This window comes from Balaenoptera acutorostrata, chromosome 3 (assembly GCF_949987535.1).
Source record: "Balaenoptera acutorostrata chromosome 3, mBalAcu1.1, whole genome shotgun sequence".
Classification (NCBI taxonomy): Eukaryota; Metazoa; Chordata; class Mammalia; order Artiodactyla; family Balaenopteridae; genus Balaenoptera; species Balaenoptera acutorostrata.
The window spans coordinates 146269258-146287507 of NC_080066.1; the positions used below are offsets into that span (position 1 = coordinate 146269258).

Below are 18250 nucleotides of genomic sequence, written 5' to 3' on the forward strand. Positions count from 1 at the left end.
TTATGGGAAAAAAGTGAAGGTAAAAAATAAATATATTTGTCAAACTGAACTAGATGAGATCTCCCTCTTCTTCCCATCTCATTACCTCGAAAATTTCCCCATTCCTTTAGCTATCCTCCTTTCTTCCAATCTAAAAGGAAAAGGTACTTCTTTCTAAGAACAATTCCTCTACTTCTACTTTAGACCCACTTTTTCTCACCTTCCTCGGAACTTTGATTTCTAAATTACTTCCTATGTCTTCTGTGTTCTCTGATTATTTTCTCTCTAGTGGCTCCTCCTCCTTCCACATCCAAATAGACAAAGATTACTGCTATCAGAAGAGAACCTATATTTAAACACCTTCTTGCCTCCTTGAGCTACTGCATATTCACCTCCTATCCACTACCAGCTTTGTTGAAAGAGAGGTCTGCACATGCTGCCTTTCCTTCCTCACTCTGCACTTTCTCCTCAAACTCCTGAATCTCATTATTGCCCCCCATTAGTACAGAAACTGCTTTCCTGAGTATACTAATCACCTCCTAACCTCTAAAACCTGCTTTGATATTTATCTTCCTTAACCTGTCTATATCATTTGACATCAGTGGCATTCCTCACCCACCACCTTGAAACTGTCTCTTTCCTGGTGTTCAATGATTGTTCTCTCTTGATGCCCTGCCAACTACTGCTTTTTTTCCTCATCGTTCCTTATCTTGATCCCATTCCCTAATTGGAACATTCCCCTAGGATGCTGTTCTCTGCTGTGTCTTCCACTCCCTCTAAATTCTCCCTTAGAGTTTTCTTCTCATGTCAAATATATGCAGGTAACTTCCCATATCTGTAGCCCTAAACTTAACCTCTTTTGTAATTTCAAGCCTTCATTTACAACTTCCTCTGGATATTTCCACCTGATGTTCCACAATTACCTAATCTCACTCACCATCTTTCCCTTCCTACCATAAAGAGTGGAATACTTCCTTCCTGACTTGCCTCTTTTTTAAAGGCATCACTATTCCCTGAAACTGTTATTGCCAAGGTCATCAGTGACATTTAATTTTTTTTTCATTTTTAATTACAATAGAATACACATAACAAAAAATTTATCATCTTAACTATTTTTAAGTGTATACTTCAGTAGTTTTAAGTACATTCACATTGTTGTGCAACCAATCTCCAGAACAGTTTTTATCTTGCAAAACTGAAATTTTAAACACAGCTCCCCATTTCCTCCCTCCCACAGCCCGTGGCAACCACCATTCTACTTTCTATCTATATGAATTTGGTTACTCTCAGTACCTCATATGAGTGTCATCATATAGAATTTGTCTTTTTGTGTCTGCCTTATTTCACTTAGCAAAATATCCTCAAGTTTCAACCATGTTGTAGCATGCGTCAGAATTTTCTTCCTTTATAAGGTTTCTTAAAGGAGGTGAGTCTTGAGCCTTCAGTATAGTTTTTTTTTTTAATAACCCGTTAACTTTAATTAATTAATTAATTTATTTATTTAGTTATTTTTGGCTGTGTTGGGTCTTCGTTTCTGTGTGAGGGCTTTCTCCAGTTGCAGCAAGCGGGGGCCACTCTTCATCGCAGTGCGCGGGCCTCTCACTATTGTGGCCTCTCTTGTTGCGGAGCACAGGCTCCAGATGCGCAGGCTCAGTAGTTGTGGCTCACGGGCCTAGTTGCTCCGCAGCATGTGGAATCTTCCCAGACCAGGGCTCGAACCCGTGTCCCCTGCATTAGCAGACAGATTCTCAACCACTGTGCCACCAGGGAAGCCCCAGTATAGTTTTTAACAATGTAAAAAATGACCATGGATTGGCAGACTGGGAGACAGTGCTGAGTATAGTTGAGGAGAAGAAAGCCATAAGATTGGTGTTTGAGAAAGATCATTTTCAGTAGATGTGTGCTCCTGAGCAACAGAAATGTCAAACCCCCCGTACAAAGACCACCAGAGCCCTGGGTATGACTCATTAGAATTTGTAATCTAGGCAAGTTGCTGGAACTGGACAGTCAGTAGCCTTATCTTTGGAACATATGAATCTATGTGGAGTTACTATTAAATCACTTTGTTCATGGTCTTAGAACATGTGGTTCTGAATGAGCTGGTGTTAAAAAACAATTTCAGCTAAGACAGTTTGTGCTCTGTATTATGGTTTGGCACAATTTATCTGTATTAAAAGTCATAGCACACTTTTGCAAGTTCTGATTTCAATTTCATTTCTCAGTGCCCCCACTTCTGGTTACTTTCAGCCTAAATTAGCTCATTATCTTTGAGATGTGATCAATCCAGATTGGTACCACTTTTTGATGGGCTATGATTGTGTATGAGGTTTTCTGAGGTAGTTTTTTTGATCTCTACATGCACCATGCCTTTGTGTACTCTTTATTTCATGATAATTTGTTGAACCATATAGCTTACAGCAAATGTGCAGCAACATTTAAGGCTCTAGAGTTTATATATTCGGCCACTGCCATACAGACAAACATTAGGACAAATATATTACCAAAGTTTGCAAGGTACTTCAAAGCCATGATTCTAGACTTCCAAACCTGTACATGAAAATATGTCAAATATTTTAGCATTGTTCCCTTTACAAGAAGAAAGGAGCAAATCTTTGTATTATGTAGTAGCCATCCAGTAAACTCAAAAATTGCTTAAAATGTATAAAAGACAACAGATTTATTCCAAATTTGGGAAAGGCAAAACCAAGAAGAGTTGTCAGAAGAAACAAGATCTTAATGTCATAAATAAAGACAATAAATATTTACAGACAATATTTTTAATCAACAATAAGTAACCATTATTTTTAGAAGCTTTTGATTAAAATGATTTAAGAATGTGCCACAAACCAGAGAGTTAACAGAATCTTTTTGGTTATAAAATGGGACCTTTGGGGCTTCCCTGGTGGCGCAGTGGTTGAGAATCTGCCTGCCAATGCAGGGGACACGGGTTCGAGCCCTGGTCTGGGAAGATCCCACATGCCACAGAGCAACTAGGCCCGTGAGCCACAATTACTGAGCCTGCGCGTCTGGAGCCTGTGTTCCGCAACAAGAGAGGCCGCGATAGTGAGAGGCCCGCGCACTGTGATGAAGAGTGACCCCCACTTGCCGCAACTAGAGAAAGCCCTCACACAGAAACGAAGACCCAACACAGCCATAAATAAAAAATAATTAAAAAAAAAAAAGGGACCTTTGTTATCTGGACACAAAATAACTTAGCCATTTTTAACAAAAAGAAAACCCAAATTCTAGTAACAATTTACAATAAAAGATCCATACACCTTTTTTCCTTATGAATAAGCCCACGTCACGTAGCCAACTTTGTCAATGTTTTTAATACATATTATTCTTCCTGTATATTCATTATTTGTAGTTATTACTGCCAAGCAATAAATCATTTCCCTTCAGACCTTCTATACTTTACTGAATAATACTCCTAAATTTATTTTTTACTGTCTTCCTTTATATTTTGGCACAATCAGTAATTTTTACTTTAAGAAAAATATTGTTCTGTTTTTTCCTAATAAATAAAACATAATCATTACCTTGCACAAGCATTCCTCTATCTTCATATATCCTTTCTACCCTGTTAATGATGGTTACTTTAACCTGTTAATGATGTACTTAATAAAAACACTGGTATATTTTTTTAACATCTTTTTTGGAGTATAATTACTTTACAATGGTGTGTTAGTTTCTGCTGTATAACAAAGTGAATTAGCTATAAATATACATATATCCCCATATCTCCTCCCTCTTGCGTCTCCCTCCACCCTCCCTATCCCACCCCTCTAGGTGGACACAAAGCACAGAGCTGATCTCCCTGTGCTATGCGGCTGCTTCCCACTAGCTATCTAGTTTACATTTGGTAGTGTATATATGTCCATGCCACTCTCTCACTTCTTCCTAGCTTACCCCTCCCCCTCCCCATGTCCTCAAGTCCATTCTCTACGTCAAGCACTGGTATATTAAACATTTATAGTGCCCACATATCCAAGATTATTTATCAGTCAATCAAATTAATATTAATTTAAGATCTTAGAGTTAACTAAGGATCTGGCAATTAAAATTTAATTTCTTATAAAGTCATGATTTAATAGAAGCATTATAAGAATTCATCTTGTAAGGGAGGAAAAATATTTTTTCCTCTACCTTTCTAATTTCTCAAGCTCTGAATTTTATTACCTCTGTAACAAAAGACAGATTAATAAGAGAAAAGCACAGCATTAATTTAATGTAAGTTTTATGTAACACGAGAGCCTTCATTTAAAAAAAATGAAGACCTGAAGAATCAGTTAAACCTGAGCATTTTTTTTTATTAGTTTTGATGAAGAATGGAAAGTCATGGAGAAATATGAAAGGACAGAAGTCATGAGGAAAGTGTAGTAAACTGGGGGAGACTTAGCAACGCCTGTTCCTTCAGATTCCTCTCTCTGTCCCTTCACCTTCAGAGATAAGGATGCTCCTTTCCTCTGGGCATAGGGAGGGCACCTCTAACATAAGAGTTTTTTGACGTGCTTCAGGGGGAAGTCAGAAAGTCCTTCCTGCATGTACTATTTCTCAAATTCCTTCAGCTTAAAATATTCACTATGCCAAATGCCATACTTTGGGGTAGTGTGTCTTGAACCTCATCAGTCTCTTTTCACAGAGACATTCCATATCATCATCCCCATATTTAGATGCACACAATTTAGAAGGTTCAAATTAGGATTTTTTTAATAAGAAAATAGGGAATTCCCTGGCAGTCCAGTGGTTAGGACTCCACACTTCCACTTCCAGGGGCCCAGGTTTGATCCCTGGTCAGGGAACTAGGATCCCACAAGTCGTGTGGCACGGCCAAAAAAAAAAAAAAAAAAACCTATTAAGATTTTTTATATATGTGTATGTATAACTGATTTACTTTGCTGTACAGCAGAAACTAACACAAGGTTGTAAATCAACTATACTCCAATAAAAATTAATTTTAAAAAATTTTTTAAAAATAAGAGTCTTTAAGAATAGAACAAAAAAAAGCAAAGAGACCCAAGGCTTACATAACTAGAATATTATACTAGTATAACTTTCTTACATGGTGGTAAAGTTAGGAAAAAAACACAGGACAGTTTTTAAACTAAAATTATTAAATCAGTCTAACATGTCCAGAATCATGATAATAGAAATAGAATATGAATTTTTTCTAATACAATTTGTAAACCTCTGTATTTATAAACCAAATTCTTAAAGACTCCTTAGATTATGTTTAAAAGCTCTGTATGTTCCTTTTTCTTTCTTACATCCAAGCAACCAAGGCAATTAATTTAACTCTCAATTAAAACTTTTTTCAGAGTTTAATTAAAAGCCATTTAGAATAAGACTATTCTCCATTAGAGTTTATAATCTGACTTTTCTCACCTTTATTTGTGTTAGGTCTGTTTGTCTGGACTATCTGGGTATTTCTAAGGTGTGTCCATAATGATCAAAATTGATTTTTGATCAATTAATTATGTTTTCCAAAAGAAGGAGAAAGTAAGGATGTATAAGGAAGCTGTTTGCAATGGATATGGTAATAGTTACTGACCTATAAAATTCTAATATCTTCCCTTTGCAAAGAGGAAAAAAGTCTTAGATGCAGACAAACCCATTTCAATACATTAAAAAGAGAGAAAGTAAGTTATTACAACCAGTCTTAGGCCCTTTGACAATACCATCAAGACCATAGGATTAAATCTCTGAAGAACAGAAACAAAGAGGGAGGTCTCTTAAAATAACTAAGTGATTTCTCTTTAAGACAAATAAGACAGAGAATTTCCTCAATCCAGGGTTTAACAAACTTTTAAATATTTTGTATTTTTATTGAAATTTCATTTTGAAGCAGTGCATAACAATAAAAGCGATAATCATTGAATATTCCGAATTGTATTCACCCTTTGTTCTAAAAGTGCTTTCAAGTGAATAATTGTCATGTCAAAAGTACTCCAAAATGACCACTGCAATTCCAAGTTTTCCTTGATGAAACTATGTTTTCTAGAAAAATAAATGCAAGAAAGGTAAAACAGAAGCCAACTTATGCCAGGAGAAGTACAAGTTTATTATTAGATGAATCCATGAATTCATTAGCTAAAAGCCAGTCAACAGGGGAAATATCACTTATATATGTCTAAAGTCCTTAAAACTAAGGTTGAAAACGGAGCTGGAGGAATCAGACTCCCTGACTTCAGACTATACTACAAAGCTACAGTAATCAAGACAGTATGGTACTGGCACAAAAACAGAAACATAGATCAATGGAACAAGCTAGAAAGCCCAGAGATAAACCCACGCACCTATGGTCAACTAATCTATGACAAAGGAGGCAAGGATATACAATGGAGAAAAGACAGTCTCTTCAATAAGTGGTGCTGGGAAAACTGGACAGCTACAGGTAAAAGAATGAAATTAGAACACTCCCTAACACCATACACAAAAAGAAACTCAAAATGGATTAGAGACCTAAATGTAAGACCGGACACTATAAAACTCTTAGAGGAAAACATAGGAAGAACACTCTTTGACATAAATCACAGCAAGATCTTTTTTGATCCACGTCCTAGAGTAATGGAAATAAAAACAAAAATAAACAAATGGGACTTAATGAAACTTCAAAGCTTTTGCACAGCAAAGGAAACCATAAACAAGACGAAAAGACAACCCTCAGAATGGGAGAAAATATTTGCAAACGAATCAACGGACAAAGGATTAAGCTCCAAAATATATAAACAACTCATGCAGCTCAATATTAAAAAAAAAACAACCCAATCCAAAAATGGGCAGAAGACCTAAATAGACATTTCTCCCAAGAAGACATGCAGATGGCCAAGAAGCACATGAAAAGCTGCTCAACATCACTAATTATTAGAGAAATGCAAATCAAAACTACAATGAGGTATCACCTCACACCAGTTAGAATGAGCATCATCAGAAAATCTACTAACAACAAATGCTGGAGTGGGTGTGGAGAAAAGGGAACCCTCTTGCACTGTTGGTGGGAATATAAATTGATACAGCCACTATGGAGAACAGTATGGAGGTTCCTTATAAGACTAAAAATAGAATTACCATATGACCCGGCAATCCCACTACTGGACATGTACCCAGAGAAAACCATAATTCAAAAAGACACATGCACCCCAATGTTCATTGCAGCACTCTTTACAGTAGCCAGGTCATGGAAGCAACCTAAATGCCCATCGACAGATGAATGGATAAAGAAGTTGTGGTATATATATACAATGGAATATTACTCAGCCATAAAAAGGAACAAAATTGGGTCATTTGTTGAGACGTGGATGGATCTAGAGACTGTCATACAGAGTGAAGTAAGTCAGAAAGAGAAAAACAAATATCGTATATTAACGCATGTATGTGGAACCTGGAAGAATGGTACAGATGAACCGGTTTGCAGGGCAGAATTTGAGACACAGATGTAAAGAACAAACATATGGACACCAAGGGGGGAAAACGGCGGGGGGTGGGGGTGGGATGAATTGGACGATTGGGATTGACATGTATACACTGATGTGTATAAAATTGATAACTAATAAGAACCTGCTGGGGCTTCCCTGGTGGCGCAGTGGTTGAGAATCTGCCTGCCAATGCGGGGGACGTGGGTTCAAGCCCTGGTTTGGGAGGATCCTGCATGCCACGGAGCAACTGGGCCCGTGAACCACAACTACTGAGCCTGTGCGTCTGGAACCTGTGCTCTGCAACAAGAGAGGCCACACAGTGAGAGGCCCGCGCACCGCGATGAAGAGTGGTCCCCACTCGCCGCAACTAGAGAAAGCCCTCGCACAGAAACAAAGACCCAACACAGCCAAAAATAAAATTAATTAATTAATTAATTTTTTTAAAAAAAGAACCTGCTGTATAAAAAAATAAATTTAAAAATTTTTTTAAAAACAACAAAAAAACTAACGAACCCTTGAGAGCTAACCCTAAAAGCCAGCAGGCCAGAATGGGGAGGTAGATCTCTCTGAAAGCCTGTTTCTCATACATAAACATAGAAAAGTTCTTACAGACACACAACAGTGTATCCAATTGACAAACAAAATGGTTAGTAGCAAATCAACACTTTAGCAAACCAACAGTAAGGAAAACAAAAATCCTTACAAATTCAGTCAGATAACCAAAAAGTCCTGGGAACCTTACTCTTAGAGCAGAAGAATTTTCCATCTACCCTTCTAGGTTCTTTGGCTGATCTAATAATTAAATTGACATAAGGCAGATTAACAGGAGAAAAATTTAATTTTGTGCATACAGGAATCCCATAAAAATATGAGACCCAAAGACAGTCAGGCAATTGAGGCTTGTATGTCAGTCTGAGCTAAGGAATGGGATAGGGCCTGGGGCTTCAAAGGGGAGAAGGGCAGTTCAGGAAGATGAGAAGAGCAGATGTTTAGTAATCAGATGTTTGCCCTACCATGCAGGTAAGTCTTTCATATAAAAAGTTATCTCTGGTAATAGCTCTCTTTCTGGGCCAGGCCTCCTATCTAAATTCTTTTAGGCAGTTAAGGGAGTAGTAAAAGTTTTTATTGAGTCTGCTGGGTCTTGATTGCCTTCAGCTCAAAGTAACGCATGTGCCAAATGGGCACATTTGGAGGTGGCATATTCTGCTCCCCTTCAAAAACAAAATAAATTTCAGCTAACTTTGGGAGCTCAACAAAAAAGTATCAGAGTTTAATGTGAGTGCTGGACTTACCATCATAAAGACTCCCCCTGAGCAAAGAGGCTCAAAAGACCTCAGTGAAGTGCAATGTAACCAATATGAGAATAGTGGTGGCATGAGGTCTTGCCTAAGTGTTGGTAGGGACCTTCATGACCATCATTGTCCTAATACAGAGGCCACCAGGGAAGCCTGTTGATCATACAAAGCTGGATATATTAAAGTTTCTGAGCAAGGAAGAGCATCACCTTGAGAGTCTCAGTAGTGTCTCAAGAGGAGGAAGTTACAGAAGGATAGTTACAGGATTTTGAGGACTGGAATTGGTCATGAGGTGGTTTTAAGGTAGTTAGTAAGTACCGTCTAGGCAGAGACTGATCACATTTTGTAAAATAGGTGAGTTGCTGAAACAATTTCATTTTATCTTTGGAGCACGAGTCCATATGGAGTTACCATGGTCTCTAATTGTCCATAATCTTATAGGAACATACAGGTCTGAACAAGCTTATGTTATAACAATTTGACTTAAGATAGTTTGTTACATATCATAGTTTGGTACAGTTTACCTGTTACGCAAGTAATCGTACAGTTTTGCAAGTAGATGTGTCTATTTTATTTCTCAGAAGGAAAGAGTCTGTCGGCAACATAGCCAATTATAAGGCTTTTGCAGAAATTCAGATATATTCAATGCCTGAAATTGGGGGATGGAGAGGGTTGATAAGAGAGTGAATGAAAATGTAGTGTCAAGGAGGAGATGGATTCCTGTGTATAAAGCAGCAAAACATTAAAAAAAAAAAGGAGATGGAGTAAGGATTAAGGATTGAAACCTTTGGGAAGATAGTGGACTACAAAGGAAAAAAATCAAAGGCTAAATGTTTGAAAGCTGGAAATACAGTGGCACCATTGACAATAACAGAAACAGGAAATTGAAATTTAGTATGTGGTAGATAAGAAAGTAACAAGGTATGAAGATAATGGGTTATGTTTTCGTTTTTTTGTTTGTTTTGGGTTATGTTTTATTTTACTTTATATTGTATTTTTCCTTTTATATTTTAACTAGAATAAGTTTCAGGCACCATTCCAGAGATGACTAGAAGTATAAGAAGCTGGAAAATAAGATTACATTTTTAAAGAGGAATATTGTGAATTTATTCTAGTATATGCAACCTTATAATCTTCCATTCGATTCTGTTTGTTTTCTTTGAAAATACTTAAAATGCACTGGAAATCCCATACCCTCACTTAACTAGCTATTATTTCATTATGTCAGTTTTACAGATAAACAACTGGTTCTCCAGTGATCGCTAATTGTTCTATTATTTCTGGAACTGTGTGCAGCAAAATAACAGAGAGGAACATGAATGGCAAAGAAACCACCCTAATAACGGGGAAATCTTATTACTCAGTTGGTGGTCAGTACCCTTTGTGAAAAAAATATTATATAACCGTTCAGTTTTCTTTCTGCAGCAACTTGTCTGATTAATGGAGTTTAAAAGCTGCAAGCCTTGGCCTTATAAAATTATAAGTTCAATAACTGTGTGTTAATTAAGATCAGAAAATTAATCTGTATTAGTACTGCAATAGCAATTTTCCAAGCTCTGCCAGTGACTAAGGATGAAAGTGGGCTGCAGTGTCACATGGGATCTGATTAAGTTAGATTAGTGCAGTATTTGAAGGGAAGTCTCCCAGGTGACAGTGAATAAGATGATCAAAGTTTTTCTGCAGATATTTTAAGGGGACAGTTGTTGGCAAAGCTACTACTTTTCCAATATAAAGCCAAAGGTCCAGCCACATGGTATCACTAATGAGTCAGAAGGAAGACTAAAGGGGCTTGAGGTCACTGTTTGGCAGAACTGAGATACAGAACCCTGGGTATTGGCCATGTTAACAGCCTAAGCATCTGAAATGTGCAGGCTTGCCTTCAACCTCCTAAGATAATATTCCAGATTTTCTCACTTCAAAGATGCACTTTTTTTTTCATTTTGTAATTTTCTGAAATCAAAGTACATCTTAAAATTGTGTAAATTAAATTTGCATGTTGTGTGTGTCTGTGTGTGTTAGGGACCTCCTACTCTTAAGTATTTTATAATCTAATAAATGTAAATCTGTGTCCACATTATAAACTGATTCCATCCATACTAGCATCTAGGAGTAACAATATGAGAACAATTGGGGGGAATTAAGTGCTCTTTCAATATCATGTATCATAAAGAAAGGACAGAGAATTGTTTTTATTGTATATTTATCTATGTTAACTGAGTGTTCATTATCTCAGTCCTAACAACTGCCTTTCAAGGTAGTTTTATTACTATATATTATAAATGAGAAAATTATGGCATAATGTGTTTGGGCAACTTGAATTTGAACGTTATCTGAATAAGGTAGACTCTTGCTACTACGCTACACTGCCTTATTGGAACATCGTAACATAAAATAAGCTTCTTATAATTTTCTTCATTGACATATAATAGTAGATATTAAATCTCTTAAGGGTGATTCAGTTCAAAGTCATGGAATCATGGGTGTGTGCAGTTAAGTATTACTTGTTTAAGTTTGCTAATAGAGACAAGATATCTGGCTCCCTCTCCTTCAAATAAGTTTAACTTCTTCAGTACTACTGATACCACTTCACAAAAGAGAGCAAAAGGCTTGGAAGAAAAGATAAATGATCATTCTCTTCAGACTTGAGAATATCATGTCACACAGTCTCTTCCTCAAATATTCTCAGTGAAGGACAGATTAGAAAATAATAGTGGGAGGAAAAAAGAAAGTTTTTTTTTTTTTTTTAATTTGACCCAGTAAACAACCAACCAGTAGAAAGGCAGCTATCTCCAGAGCACTATTTTGTCAAATTGTAGCCAAAGCTGGTGTGATATTTGGCCTGCTGTTGAGTCACCACTTAAATTTCTGCATGTTTTTTAATTCTGGAGGAATGTTTTCTCATCCTCCTATGCTTTCAATATTTATCAAAGATCCTTCGAGGGCTTCCCTGGTGGCGCAGTGGTTGAGAATCTGCCTGCCAATGCAGGGGACACGGGTTCGAGCCCTGGTCTGGGAAGGTCCCACATGCCACGGAGCAACTGGGCCCGTGAGCCACAACTACTGAGCCTGTGCGTCTGGAGCCTATGCTCCGCAACAAGAGAGGCCACGATAGTGAGAGGCCCACGCACCGCGATGAAGAGGGGCCCCCGCTCGCCGCAATTAGAGAAAGCCCTCGCACAGAAACGAAGACCTAACACAGCCAAAAATTAATTAATTACTTAATTAAAAAAAAAAAAAAAAAGATCCTTTGAGCATATATCTTCTATGGGCCAGATACTGTTATAGGTGCTAGATGTGCTAAACTCTGTTTACTAGATCTATTTTTTTCCCATTAACAATAGGCAATATTATCCTAAGAAAATAATATGTAGTGGTTTTTTTTTTTTGGCTTTGTAGCTGCTAAATCCTGAAGATGACCTCTTACCAGGAAAGATTCGGGACAGCAATCGTTCAACCCTCTTAGCAACAATTCAGGAACATGGTTACCCCACAATCAACTTGGGAATTGTGGGAGACAAGTAAGTATTGGATTTTATTTTGAAGTTGTTTTGTACAAATATGAATTTTGGGAGTACTAACTAGGCGGGATTGTTGCTAAAGAGAAAGAAATTTAATACCATAATTTTCACTTATTTCATTCTTCAGAAGTCAAAGAATTATGGAGATGTCTATGTCCTTTAGCGATAGACATCTTCCTGGAATGCCTTTTACAATAGGAGAAATATGTTGCTCTGCTTTGGGTGTTATTCCTATTCATACTTTTACTTATGTCAAGAAAGATAGGGAAGTTTCATTCCCTTTCACCCTTCCTAAAGGCAACTATATCATAAATTTGTTGAGTATATTTCTAGTCGATGTTTTATGCTTCTGTTACATACAAAAATATCCATAAACAATGTAGTATATGCAAAAAAAAGAAAGAAAGGGAAGACATGGGTGAGAAGAGTAAGAGGGAAATGTCAAAATTAGTACTAACTGATTCTTTGAAGTTTAAGTACAATTATTTTCTAGGACTTTTATATGGATTTTTGTATTCTTATATAACCTGAGTTTCTCCAGGCTTCACCCACTTGTAAATACAAAGGGAGGCACATTGACTATAATTGCCCATCTCTGAGAGCATATTACCCCATTTGCTAAATTAACTCAGCTCTCTGCTAAATTCCCCAACTATTTCTGTAAATTTCCAACTGCGTCTCCAGCTCCAGCTGCACATGCAATCAAAAACAAGTCTGCTCTTTCTGAGCATCCCACTTCCATGCAACACTGCTGTTCAGCCATGTTTCACCAGGCACTATTTCCAGTTCACCAGAGGTATGCCTGCTCTTAGTAACACTCAAACAACAGCCTGCTGGAGACAAAGCTAGGAGACAAATCTGAGTGATGGATGCCCTGATGTATCTGTCACCCATAATTGCCCCTTTCTGTCTTATCACCATCTTGTTACTGAGCAAAGCTCATTATGCCTGGATCCTCCTTCCCTTAAGATGAGTGCTTTCCCAGGGCTCAAATATGCTCTTGAAGAGGCTCTGCCCTACCATTTCACAAGGTATGCTGGGACTCCTATAAACCCCAGTTTAGGCTCAAACTGGACACAGTGTAGTCCAAACCTGGAACACAGCGTCTTGCTAGTAACCTGAAAGGCAGTCGTTTTTATGTTAATCTCACCTTTTAAGCTTCTCTTCTTTCCTCCTGATTTTTTTTCTTTCTCTGTGGACACTGGAGTAGAGTCTGTTACACATATTTTCAAACATCATTTTTTTTTTTAATTCACCATTTGTATTTACCTGAAAGTTTAGTTGTAGAGAAATCCATAGGTAAGTAACCAGCCAACTTAGAACCCATGCTGGTGAAGCCAGTGCTGCAGGTTACCTGGTATCACCCTGACCCAGGCTCCGTAGCCCTGGGAAGGGATAGAAAGAACCCAGTGAAAAAAAGCGGGGAGGGTTGAATTTGGACCTGACTAGTAACCCATCCTTTCATATATATAAACTTCAAGCATCTAAAAATTATCCTGATGCAGATACACCTTTAAAGAAGGCAAAAATTAATTTCTGAGAGGAGGTAGGATGAACCCAAGAGTTCCAATAGCACAGAACAGGCCTGAAACTCTAGAGAACAAATGCACCAGATTTAGAATTTGTTTCCCAGCCACCGCTGACTCTGGCCCTGCCTCCAAGTGCATTAATGAGCTCTAAGAAATATTATAAGGTAAAAGGTGCTTTTTGTTTGTGTGTATCATTTTTACCTTATGCTGTCTTGACTATAATTCTGTTCATTCTCTCCTCCTAATGTTGTACTTCTGTATTAAAAGAAAAGCTAACTTGATATATACTATATATGCTGCCATTACCTTACTATAAAGGCCAAAACACCATTGAAAGGTTCCTATGTTGATATGCTAATATTTGATTTTCTAGGACCAGCTGTTGATTTGTTGTAGACGTTTCCTAATAATTAATGTTGCTATTACATGTAACTTCAAAATGTCCCTTGAAAACAACATATAAAGAACAACAAAACTTATAAGCAAGATATAGGCAATTTTGAGAATATGCACATCTTTAGTATATTCTTTTCTTGGATTGAATACCTTACATAAAACTGAGAACAATTTTTTAAAAATACAATTGATGCAAATCTAAACTTTCTCAGTCTTAGAGTGCTGTATTGAAGAGGCCCAGAGTAAATGGTTTAAAATGCAGAGGTGGAATGTGGGAGGAAAGAATTTATAACTGTTCAGATGGAAATCTGTGCTGGGAATTTAGCAAAGGAAACAAGGTATATTTAATCTGCAGCCTGTTGATATTCTGTGAAGGTTGTCTCCCTCTTCATTCTTCTCTTTCCTATATGGCCGTTTGCTAATGAAAGCAAATGTTGTTATACAGAAGCCTCTATGTGAAGCTCTCCAGGGAAACAAGCAGGGTCATGGGAGAAACTACCCTATGTTTAAAGCAGGGAGAGAAATAGCTCAAGAATGTCAGCAAGCACAGAACCCTTACTCAGCTATGCCAGATAAGAGTAGGGAGTAAGAGTGCTATTCTTGTTATTTTTTAAAAGGTTTCAGTCTGGGTTTAAATTCTGTATGATTCTACTTCTTAGCTCTTATTCTTATCACCTACCATGACTTTAACAATAAATGTTAAACTTGAAGGGTAAGACTCTATAACTTATTTGGATTGACCTGGATGAATTTTGCCTTTGTTTCTTGTACATTTCATTTAAAAAGAGGGTACAGTGGAGATTATGGGAGGGGTGCTTCAAATACGTGAGCATTAACTGTATTTTTAAAACATTCATTTTTAAGTATTATGTGAATATTAAAACACATTCCTTAGACATATTTTCTCTCATTGTGTGGAACACAATACTATTGTGGTTCCTAGCGTTTTTCTTTAAAAAGACAAATTTTTTTATAATGTAAAAAAAAATTTATTGAGGTATAATTTACAATGTTATATTAGTTTCAGGTGTACAACATAGTGATTCAGAATTTTTATAGATTATACACCATTTAAAGTTATAAAATATTGGCTGTATTCCTGTGCTATACAATACATCCTTGTAGCTTATTTATTTTATACATAGTAGTTTGTACCTCTTAATCCTCTACTCCTTAATCCCTCTTCTCTTCCCTCTCCCCACCGGTAAACACTAGTTTGTTTTCTATATATGTGAGTCTATTTCTGTTTTGTTATACTCACTAGTTTGTTTTATTTTTTAGATTCCACATATAAGTGATATCATACAGTATTTGTCTTTCTCTGTCTGACTTATTTCACTAAGGATGATACACTCCAGGTCCATTCATGTTGTTGCAAATGGCAAAAGTTTTTTTCTTTTTCATGGCTGAGTAGTATTCCATTGTATATACCACATCTTCTTTATTCATTCATCTGCTGATGGACATTTAGGTTACTTCCATATCTTGGCTATTATAAATAATGCTGCTATGAACACTGGGGTACATGTATCTTTTCAAATTAGTGTTTTGGGATATATACCCAGGAATGTAATGGCTGGGTCATATGGTAGTTCAATTTTTAGTTTTTTGAGAAGCCTCCATACTGTTTTCCACAGTGGCTGTACCAATTCACATTCCCACCAACAGCATAGGAGGGTTCCCTTTTCTCCACATTCTCACCAACATTTGTTACTTGTGGTCTTTTTGATAAAAACCATTGTGACAAGTGTGAAGTGATATCTCATTGTGGTTTTGATTTGCATTTATCAATGATTAGCAATGTTGAGCATCTTTTCATGTGCCTATTGGCCTTGTGTATGAAAAAGACAAGCTTTTAAACCCAGAGATGTTCATTGAACTTGCCCAACAATATACAAGTTAGTGGCAGAGGTGGAAATGGAATCTAAGTTTCTTGAAATTAATAATCCACAATTCTCATTATGAAGACAAGATAATATCATTTTGAAGATATTTCGTTTTAGCTAGAACAGGAAGGATAAATAGGATTTGTGTATTTAGAAAAAAAGAGTATGTTAACCAAGTAGGAAACAGGGAATGAACAAAAATAGAGAAGTAGAAAGAATAGTTTACTCAGGTCAGGCCAGACTGTTTAGAGTAGGAGGTTCAGGTAGAAGGATAATATGTGTAAATTTGGTAGAAATTTGAAGCCAGATTTTGAAAAGCTTTGTAATCCAGGCAGCACTACCCAATTTGGTTAAATTTGCAGCTTTTTTTTTTTTTTTTTTTTTTATAAATATGTGCTTTTTTTTTTTTTTTAATTGTATAGCTACTTTATTTATTTATTTATTTATTTTTGGCTGTGTTGGGTCTTCGGTTCGTGCGAGGGCTTTCTCTAGTTGCGGCAAGTGGGGGCCACTCTTCATCGCGGTGCGGGGACCGCTCTTCATCGCGGTGCGCGGGCCTTTCACTATTGCGGCCCCTCCCGTTGCGGGGCACAGGCTCCAGACGCGCAGGCTCAGTAGTTGTGGCTCACGGGCCCAGCTGCTCCGTGGCATGTGGGATCTTCCCAGACCAGGGCTCGAACCCGTGTCCCCTGCATTAGCAGGCAGATTCTCAACCACTGCGCCACCAGGGAAGCCCTGCAGCTTTTTTTAAAAGCAGAATTAACATAGTAAACCATATTTTGGAAAGAGAATTTGCCCAAGTTGTATCACATGAGCTAAAGTTGGAGACCTACTAGAAATAAGAACAACAATACAGTTTGTTTATTCTTTGTTCAGTTAGTCAGGAAGTATTAATTGTGTACCTATTTGAATCACCTGGACAGCTTATTAAAAATGCTGATTGTGATTCAGCAAATCTGGAGTGGACCAAGATTTTGCATTTCTAACAAGTTCCCAAGAATACCAAGCCACTGGTCCATGGATCACAGGAAGTAACAAGGGTGTGGTAAACTTAATCATGATTCTACTATGAATTTTAAGCCAAAGGCTCTTGAAGATTCAAAACTGAAATAGATATAGATCTTGTCCTTAAAATTACATGTACTGTAAATGCACTATAAATTACAGCCTAGTAATAAGATGTTTTAGAAAGTTCCAGAGCTTATGCTCAAATTTGGAAGTAGAATTTTTAAAAAAGAGATTAAATTGAAAGACATTATGAAGGCTATTACGTAGAACAGAAGGGTGTCAGTGTTGATTCATCTTCATCTGGATTGCAAAGCCTCATTGAAATGGTATGTGTCTGTAAACACAAATAAAATGCGTGCGTAACCCAGCTATTAGGTCTCTCTACCACAATTTTACATCCCTCTCCAGCAATACACCATTTCAACTTCTTCATTCTCCATTTGTAGTTTATTCTTTCTTGTTTTGGCAGCTTCTCTTCCTATGCTCATTCCCAAATCTAAGTGTCACCATGGCTCACCCTTGACCTTTTTTCCTTCTAATTCTGTATGCTAATGACTCCCAGATCTTATCTCTGTCTTGAGCTCCATGCCTAGATCCACCTGCTTACTAGGTGTATTTTCTTTAAGTTCAATAGGTAGAGCAAATTCAACATGTAAAATTAAATTCATTATCTCTCCTTTCCTTTCTCACTGCGCCTCCCACTACCATCTTACTCCATTTCTTTGAGTTCTTCTAGCTCAGTGACTGCGCCCACCAGCCACCCAGTCACCCGAGCCAGAAGAAACCTGAATGGAAAGCTTCTGTCTCTCACTCAGCCCTGTATTTAAATCCCATACAGTTTCCCTCATCAGTACTTCTTCTGTACGTTCCTATCTCTTCATTTCTACCATCCTGGCTTAGTTTGGGGCTCTGTTTACTTTTTGTCTAGACACATGAGACTATCCTCTTCACTGGTCTCCCTGCCTCAAGTCTTGTTCTCCTCTAACTCACCCTCTATTCTGCTACAAATATGATCTTTCTAAGGTGCCAACTATATCCTTGTGGCAGAATTGGGGTTTTATTATATATGGGTAAGTATACTCTAATAATCCAACAAACTTTTATGAAGGGTTATGCTATATCAGATGTTGTCTCAGTCTTTGGTACTACAGAAATGAATAAGATAGTTATTAGTAAGAACTACAAAAGTTTTCAATTCTGTTTCACTCCTGTCTTTCCTCC

General features: G+C 37.3%; 1 protein-coding gene across 7 annotated transcripts in view; it reads left to right on the top strand.

Annotated features, from left to right (window-relative positions):
• Positions 1 to 18250, top strand: part of GPHN (gephyrin) — a 634333-nt gene that overhangs the window by 556669 nt on the left and 59414 nt on the right. For all 7 annotated transcript variants that reach the window (XM_007184311.3, XM_057543176.1, XM_007184307.3 and 4 more), the window contains one exon: positions 12089 to 12210. In XM_007184311.3, coding sequence (XP_007184373.1) covers positions 12089 to 12210 — 122 coding nt within the window. The remainder of the gene's footprint in view (positions 1 to 12088; positions 12211 to 18250) is intronic.